Source organism: Orycteropus afer, unplaced genomic scaffold (genome assembly GCF_000298275.1).
Source record: "Orycteropus afer afer isolate SDZICR_OR568_19922 unplaced genomic scaffold, OryAfe1.0 scaffold00083, whole genome shotgun sequence".
NCBI classification, from domain to species: domain Eukaryota; kingdom Metazoa; phylum Chordata; class Mammalia; order Tubulidentata; family Orycteropodidae; genus Orycteropus; species Orycteropus afer.
Window position 1 is genome coordinate 8,285,059 of NW_006921670.1, and position 8,738 is coordinate 8,293,796.

Consider the following 8,738-nt stretch of genomic DNA (forward strand, 5'->3'; position numbering starts at 1 on the left):
CCTCGGCAACCCAAGGAGGGGTCGCTAGGAGTCGGGGCCGACTCGACGGCACGTAACAACACCACCACCACCTGTGGATCTGTCTTGGAAGAAAGACAGCCAACATGCTCCTGAGAATCCAGGGTGGTGAGACCATCTCACACGCTTTGGACATGTTATCAGGATGGGCCACTCCCTGGAGAAAGATGTTGCCTTGGTAATGGAGAGGGTCAGCCAAAAACAGGGTGCACCTCCATGAAGGGACTGACAGTGGTTGCAACAGTGAGCTCAAGCATGACAGCGACTGTGGGCGGCTCAGGATGGGGGGGGGGGTTGTTCTGTTGTACCTGGGTCTCCAGGAGGCGGAAGAGACTGGACAGCACCCAGGGACAACAGTGAACCCACCGGGAGGAGGGAGTTCTATGTATGTTAACAAGACCACGCCAGCGGAGGGTGTGTCCTAAGCCCATCACTTCGGAGACAGGACAGAGCAGATCAGGCACCAAAGGGGCAGAGATGGGGAAGGGGGATGGCGCGCCAAGGGGAGATCGCCAGGAAGACATAAGGACCTTCCCCCAGAGCCAGGAACGCTTCTCCGAAGAGCCAGCATCTTGAATTCAGACTTCCAGCCTCCTGAACACTGGGAAAATAGACTTCTGTTCATTAAAGCCACTCCCTTGTGGCATGTGTTATGGAGCCACTAGGTGACCAACACCTTCTGAGAACACAGGCAGCACTCCACCCAGCAGCGTCCACCCGAGTTATGTCCCCAATGAAACGCTCACACGGGTCACGGGGCACAAGGAGGCTTTTCATAGTAGTGGGTTTGTCGGGGCCGGAGGAGGTCCCCCGTGGGGAACGCCAGGGTGATTGGGGCAGGTGCACCAGCACTGTGCCGAGGGCAAACCAAACAGAATGACAAGGAGCAGGACATCACTGACGGACAGTTACAGGAAAACCGTTTGCGTGCCAGCGAGGACGCATGGTGGACACATACACACACTGGCAGAAAGTACAAGCCGGTGCATCAGAAAAGGAGCTCTGGTAGCACAGTGCCTAAGGCATCTGACTGCTAACCAGAAGGTCGGTGGTTCAAACCCACCAGCTGTTCCATGGAAGGAAAATGGAGCAATCTACTTCCATAAAGATTTGCCACCTCAGAAACCCAATGGAGGATGTTTTGAGTTGGAATCAACTCTATGGCAGCGGGTTTGGTTTTGGTTTTGGTTTCGGTGGTGTTGTTATGTGCCGTCCAGTCGGACCCGACTCCTAGCGACCCCTCCTTGGGTTTCCGAGGCAGTATTACTATGGAAGTAGATTGCCCCATCTTCCTTCTGAGGAGTGGTGGTTTGAACTGCCAGCCTTCTGGTTAGCAGTCAAGTGCTTTAAGCACTATGCTACCAGAGCCCCTTTGGTTTCAGTAGTGCATCAGAAAGGGGGAGGGAATGAGGTATAAACAGTGGGGGAGAGAAGGAGAGAGGTCGGGGTGGATAAAAGGGCACCGGGGCCTCCTACCTGCTTGACTCCTGGGTTCCAGGAGCGGCCTCGATGCTGCCCTCCATGGAGGCCTCCCCAACCCCACCTATCCTCGCTGGAACCCCAGGAACGCATGCCTGAACCACCTGCACTCGGAGACAGGCAGGACCAACGCTCCACCGAGGGCTCCTGCTGGCTGCTCCACCGAGGGGTCACGAGGACCCTTCCGAACATCGTCCCCATGCCCTTATGTGCCAGCCTGTCTCCCACAGGTCACAACTGCCTGGCATATGCTGGCCTCCCCTCCTGCTGGCCTGAGGCCTGGCTACCCTGGTTGTTTGTCATCAGTGGGCCCATCACAATAGGGCACGTTACACGGGCTCCCTCTGAAGGGAGCCTGTTCACACCCTCAGGGGCCTGAGTCCTCAGGGCCCTGCCCCCTAGAACCTCCCAGGGCTGCGAACAGAGGGCGCAGAGCCCCGTCTGCGTGGCTGGACGTCAGGGACACGTGTGCTCTGGGCCAGCCCCGGGAGTTCCAGGGAAGGGCACAGAGCGAGCTCCAGGCTGCCGGGCAGAGTCCAGGCCTCCTCAGGACCCCCAAGCCTGTGACCTGCGACCGCCTGCTGGAGAGAACCGGACTTCTCCCAGGCGCTCCCCTGCCGGAGAGGAAGGTTCAAGCAGGAACTGGCTGGGCCGAGCCAACCAAACAGAAGGAAAAGCTGCAGGCGGTGGCCCTCCAGCCAAAGACACACATTTTCACGCCAAGCTGATCAAGTTCGCCAAGGGGCTGCGTGATTTCCCGCCAGCTTTAAAAACAAAGATAACAGCTGACCCTCTGGGGAGTTCTTAATTGCAGCCCTGCAGATAGTCGGCAGCTGGTGGGGTGCATGAGTGTGGGCATCCTGTCTGTTGGCCCCAGGCCTCCTTCCCTCCACGACTCTCACAAGCCTGGCTCCACTCCAGTACGTGTGACCCTGAAAAGCCCTTCTGTGGATGTTCCTTCAGCTGCTCAGTAGACAGAGCTGCTCTCTGAGGTGATAGGAACATGGGGGCTTGCAACACAGGGGGTTACCCCAGTCATCCCTGCTCTCGGCTAGCCATGCCCATCACGTGACACGATGCAGCCTTTCACTGGCCGTTGACTCATCTCATTCATTCAGAGCGAGGAGGGGACGAGATGACCTCTGAGGACCCGATGATGCCAGGGTTTCCATCGGCCACGAGTGCCAGCAGCTGGCTGGGCACTCCTAAAGCATCTGTAACTACTCAGTCTTTGAGGGTCTGGCAACCCCTTCCTGCTGTTTACAAACACTTTCTGAGTGCCTGTGGTGTGCCAAGGACCATATGGCAGGAGGAATATGATGGTGGCCGGGCTGCAACCACGGCCTCAAATGATGTGCGAATGGCACAGAGCTGTGCACACGGGGACACTGAGATGGAACCAGCTCAACAGCACCTAACAACAAACCGTCACACAACTCACGGCCAGTGACCGAGGCACTCACAGAGCGGAGAGTCCTGAGCAGAACAGGGAGCAGTCGAGGGGACCCGGAGGACACGCCGGGTGGTGGGCAGGGGCGGAGCCGGAGGACATGCCAGACGGTGACGGGGGGACCCGGAGGACATGCTGGGTGGGCAGGGGGACCCGGAGGACAAGCCAGGTGGTCGGGGGCCTAGACGGGGTGATATTTGAGGGAAACTTGGTGGGTGGAGCTGCTTTCTGACTGCTTGGCAGGATGTCTTGAGGCCCACAGAACATGGTGGCACATGACGTTCCCATGAGGCCTCCTCACTCCCCGTATCATTCCTGTGTGTGCATCGCTGTCCGCGCCAAAACGTGTTCAAACAGTGGGTTTCAAGTGAACTTTCACCTTGTAAATCGCAATTGAAATTAACACACACACACCACAGTGGCTTTCGAGGACAGGTGGTACTTCGACCCCTCTCCCTCCTGGCCGGGCACACAGAGGGCACCTTGTGGACACTGTGTCTGCAGTGCTGGCAGCCAGGGTTTGCACCCGCGTGGAGAAGCTGCTGAGAGCTCAGGGGCCCGAGCACTGCCGTCGTGACTCCCGACCCTTCATCAAGTCCTTGTTCCCGTGAATCACAAGAGCTCTCCAGACAACAGGTCAAAAGGAGGGGCTCTGCTGAGCCGTCAGAGGTGCCCCAGGATGACAGCTGAGAGGGCTGTACCTGTGTCACCTGGAAGGAGCCACGGGGCACCCACCACAGCAGGCCGCGTCGCGCCTGACTCTAGCCCACGACGCCTTCCGCCAGCTTCCCCCGAGGCAGCTGGCAATGTTCTAGGGCTGAGGCCCTTCCTCCCCAGTGAAGTCACGGGCACTGTCCCCCACAGGTCCCTACCTTCTGTGCATCCTGCGGCGTGTGTGGCAGCAGGGCCTCTGACCTTGGGCACCCCCACCTCACAGAGGGGGTTAGCACTGATTTTAGGGGCTGTGCCTTGCGCTCAGGTACCACACTGCACTCTCCGCAGCCCTTGTTTCTGCAGGATTCCCGCTCCCTCTAGTTCCCCACCCTTCCCTCCAGCCCCTCCCTTGAAGCACCACGTGGATCCTAACCTCACTGGGCTCCTCTGCCAACGGGGCAATGCTGCCCACCCTGCAGGGCCCCGCAGCTGCTGGAGCATGTCCTCAGTAGCCTCAGCTTCCCACCCCACCCGAGTCTCAGCTTAGAGCTCCTGCGAGGCTCTCATCAGCACTGGTCCCATCACTTCCCGGGGAGCTGCCTCCTGTCCCCATGCTGTCACTCCTGGGGGCCCCACCTCCGGTCCCCACACCGTCACTCCCAGGGGGCCTGCCTCGGGTCCCCACGCCATCACTCCCGGGGGGGCCTGCCTCCAGTCCCCACATCATCACTCCCGGGGGGGTACGCCTCCAGTCCCCACACCATCACTCCCGGGGGCCCCACCTCCGGTCCCCACATCATCACTCCCGGGGGGCCTGCCTCGGGTCCCCACGCCATCACTCCTAGGGGGCCTGCCTCCAGTTCCTATGTCTTCATTCCTGGAGGTCCGCCTCCAGTCTCCATGCCTAGGTTTCAGTTCTTGCCCAACACTGGCCCACCTTCTGGTCCTGGGACTTGTCTTGTCCCTGCAAAGGCTCCCCTTGTAATCGTCTGTTCACAGAGATCACTTGAGCTGCCCACCTCCATTCCGCGTGTTCAAAGTGCCAACTAAAGCATGGAAACCAAAAAACAAACTCACTGCCAGTGAGTAGAATGCGACTCACAACAACCCTTGGGTTTCCAAAGTGGTATCTCTACAGAACTAGACTGCCCCATCTTCCTTGTGAGGAGTGGGTAGTGGGTTTGAACCATGAGACTTCTGGTTAGCAGTCAAGTGCCTCAGGCACTATACCAATGGAAACCCAGGAATGGTGATTCACAGATCCGGACCCCAAAGGCTGCACATAGAAAACGCTGTGTCTTGGCTCAGATGGTCTCGATTCCCTGCCTGTGCAGCCACAAGGCCCCATGTACTTGTTCGTGTGCCCTGCCGGCGTGCCAATGTCACAGGACCCCACCCTGAGAGCATGCCATCTCCTGGGCAGACACTTGCTGGCTCTCCCGCGAAGTCCCAGGAAAGGGCAGGAACCTGATCCCTGGCGTGAGCAGCCAGGCCGCCCCCCTGACTGGTCCCCCCTGTACTCCGGTCAGAGCTGGGACAGACGGATGTCACTGCTAGGAGAGCTGCCATCCACAGGCCCTGCAGGGTCATCGTCTCTGGGACTGCTAGCAAATGTTCCCTGCCGGCCACCAGCCTGCACTGAGAACCCCAAGGACACAGGCAGACTGAGGCTGCAGGGGGAGGGGCGCTGAGCGAGACCTCTGAGCTTGGGGAGCCTACAGGTGCAGGTAGGCCACCAAGTGGGGAGTCATCCTGTGATCGGCTGGAGCGGCACTTGATCCTGCAGACTCCGTCCTCCTTCCACCTTGCCCCGCCCCTCCTTGGTGCATCTACCCCCTGCTTTGGAATCCAGGTTTACCTTCAGGACCCGCCACCCTTCCCTCACTCACTGGACTGTGAGGTGCTTGGATCCCATCTCTGTACCTGGTACCTCAGCACCAACCCCACTGCATCCCACCCAAATAAGTGCGCCCACAAAACCACCTCAACAGAGCCAAGCCACCACAGCCTAACCAAACACCTGAACACCCCTCCAGCCGAGCAGAGAGGGCATGGCTCCCCACAATGGCTGAGACAAGTTCCTGTGACACCTCAGAACTCAAAGGAGAAAACAAAAGTGGGTCTCAACTGGACAATCTTCTGAACAGCAGAAAATTGGAGCATTGCGCTGTCTGCAGAAAAAACATGATTCTTTATCTGGCATTTAGAGCAATGGTACTAACATAGCTGAGGGGCGGTGACGAAATGACAGATGAACTTTGTCACCCAGCTTGTCTTTGCCGAGCGTGGCCAATACTATGGGCTTGGTGAGGAAACAGAGAGAGGGCAGGGGTGACTCCACAGGACCCCTGGACGGAGGAGCCGTTTGACCCTGGACCTGCCACACAGGTGCCCTGTGACCGGGGGACCACACATGCTCCTGGGGTCAGTGTCCACATCAATGCCGCTGGCCCACAGCCACTCAGTACTAACACATGTAAGGTGCCCGCACTTGGTGACCGTCCCAAGATGGCAGCAGGACCATCGCTGCTTGCAGCCGCCTGGCCCATAAAGGCTGCACCCTCAGTTCTGCTTGCCCTGCCCCCCTGAAAGTGTAACCTGAGTTGTTCCAGGGATGAGGGAGTGCAGGGACTGAGTACAATGTCACAGACAGTGCCCTTCGAGGGCACAGCCTGAAAACAAAAATGAGAAATTCTACAACCTGCAGCAGCCAGCCACAATAAACTACCCAGCAGGTTCCCTGCGGCCTCCCTGGGGATGGGCAAACGGTCCATCCGGCATCACGTCCTGCCTGCCCCGCCCAGCTGGGCCCACTGTGCATGTTGACAGTCTCCCGCGGGCCCAGCTTCTCCATGGCTGCAGGAACTCAGGCTCCTCCCAAGGCCATGCCAGACCAGAGCTCCTGGGGAACCCAGTGGTCACAGCTCCACATCTAGCCACCCACCCCCACCTTTGAGTACTAAAGTCCCTTTCATGTGCCTGGTGGCCACCCACTCAGCAGCTCCGCGGACGAAAGGCCTGGTAATCTGCCCTGTGAAGATGACAGCTAAGAAAACCCTTTGGGGCAGGTCTCCCGTCACATGGAGTCACCATGAGCTGGAATTGACTCTTTGGCACCCAACAGCAACAGTACCGTGTACCACACCATGCATGGGGTGCCAGCAACACAGAGCCAGAGCCATCCCTGCCCTCATAAAGCTGCCAAAAGCACTGGTGCACACTGGGGGCATGGCCCACACACGCCGCCTGAGCAACAAGGAGGCAGCCATCTCACCAAGAGAATGAGACCTCCATGACCAGGCAGAGACTGTCCACCCTGAGTGTCACGGTCAGTGTCTAGTGCTGACCACTGCCTGTTTTCCATGCACATCTAACCACCGCTCACCCCACCCACTGCAGAAACCGACCACACCCCCAGGGCAGAGTCAGGAGGTTCAGAGTCAGCTGGGCAACGGGAGGGCAGCCCCCAACCCTGGCCTTCATCCACTCCCAGGACAAGCAGGAATGGAAACGCTCCATTGGAATGGGGGTGCGCACGGCAAGGGCACCCTCACCTGCCTGCATCCTGACAGCACCTGAGCCGTCCCACCCTAGGTCACTGCTGTCTGTGTCATTCATGCTGTGTCCCCGGGCAGAGGACAGGGCCTGGCACACAATGTGTGTTCCACATCTTTACTGAGAGAACCGTTCCTTCCTGGGGTCTCGGTCACCTATGTGCTTATATTCATCCCAAATCCCTGTCAGCTGCTTCCGGGCAGGGCATGTCTCATGACCCAGCATCAGGCCTCAGCCCCCATTCAGTCAGCAGTCTCTGCTGGGGGCTCTCCGGCAGCCACGTGGAGAACAGTTCAAAGACAACAGGAGGCTGATGCCCTCATCCTTGCTCACAACTCACCAGATGCTCCATTTGGGGTTGAAAGAATGAATTAATGGCTGTATTTAGAAACTCTGGCCTCCCAGGAGTTATGACTGAGTACAGCAGGCCACATACACACACGCACGCCACTAGCCACGCCGCGGCTTCTATGTGTGCAGGCGTCCTACAGAGTCCGTCCAGCTCTGCACACACGGAGGGTGGCCAACATGGCGGCCAGGTGGAGAAGAAACGGACAGTCCCTGCTGCAGCACAGTCTGGTGTTGGACTTTCCCGCCTCTGAGGCCCCCTGGCCCGGCTGCCTTGAAGCCACCTGCCTGTCCCTCTGACGGCAACGGGGGATTCTCGGAGGAGAGACTAAGGCTCGTCTTGGGGCTGTGGCAGGTGCCCAATCCACCTTTGTGGAAGGAGGTGACAGGGCAGCGGCATCTTCCAGTGTCACCCAGAGAACTGGTCTAGAAGGATGGGAGGACCCTGTGCAGACAGACCCCAGATACGTGTAGAGATGTTCTCATAGGACAAGGCATCGCTGATGGTCTCTGGCAGCCGAGAGGGGTCAGATGAGGCCACGCCACAGAGGAAGGAGCCCGACTCAGCAGGCTGGAATCGCCCATAGGGAAAGGACCGAGAATATTCAGAGTCATGGGCACTGCCATCCACCAGCTGAGCTAACGTTCCCGCAACAGTCACTGAGCGTGATTTACATCCTCATCATCCCCCAGGACACTCCCCCCCACAGAGGCTCTCTGCGCCCACAAGAGCGTTCAGGGCAGGGCAGGTCCAGGCTGGTTTCCTCCACGAAGACAGAGCTCTTTTGACACATGCTGTTCAGAGCTGAGCCGGCTGCCTGCCCTGGGGTCTCGGATGAGGCAAACTCGGCCCAGATCTTGAAATCAGCAGGGTCTGCCCTCCCAGCCTGGGCCCCAAGGAGCCCTCCAGAGATGAGCGTCAGCCCTCAGTCCTTATGGGGACAGACACACCAGTGCCATGACTTTCTGGAGTTACTAAGGACAGAGAGGGGCCAGGCTTCCCTAGGAAGGGGTGGTGAGACCAGACAAGCCCACAGCCACAGTCAAGTGCCTCACATACCACACCCAGAGCCACCAAGAAGACCCAGACTGGGGTGTGATGCAGACGCTACAGACTGCACAAGCCCATGGCCACAGCCCAGCACCCTGCACACCACGCCCAGGCCACTGAGAAGACCCAGATCGAGGTCAAGCCAGAGGCTGCAGTGGGAGGGCCCACGGGACCCTGGGGTGA

The 8,738-nt window shown here is 58.8% G+C and overlaps 1 protein-coding gene across 1 annotated transcript in view; it reads right to left on the minus strand.

Moving 5' to 3' along the window:
- Positions 1 to 8,298, minus strand: part of PACSIN2 (protein kinase C and casein kinase substrate in neurons 2) — a 44,620-nt gene extending 36,322 nt beyond the window's left edge. The window contains exons 1-2 of the mRNA XM_007941793.1: positions 8,232 to 8,298; positions 7,973 to 8,143 (exon numbers count right to left, since the gene is read on the minus strand). Coding sequence (XP_007939984.1) covers positions 7,973 to 8,143; positions 8,232 to 8,298 — 238 coding nt within the window. The remainder of the gene's footprint in view (positions 1 to 7,972; positions 8,144 to 8,231) is intronic.
- Between the last annotated feature and the right edge of the window lie 440 nt (positions 8,299 to 8,738).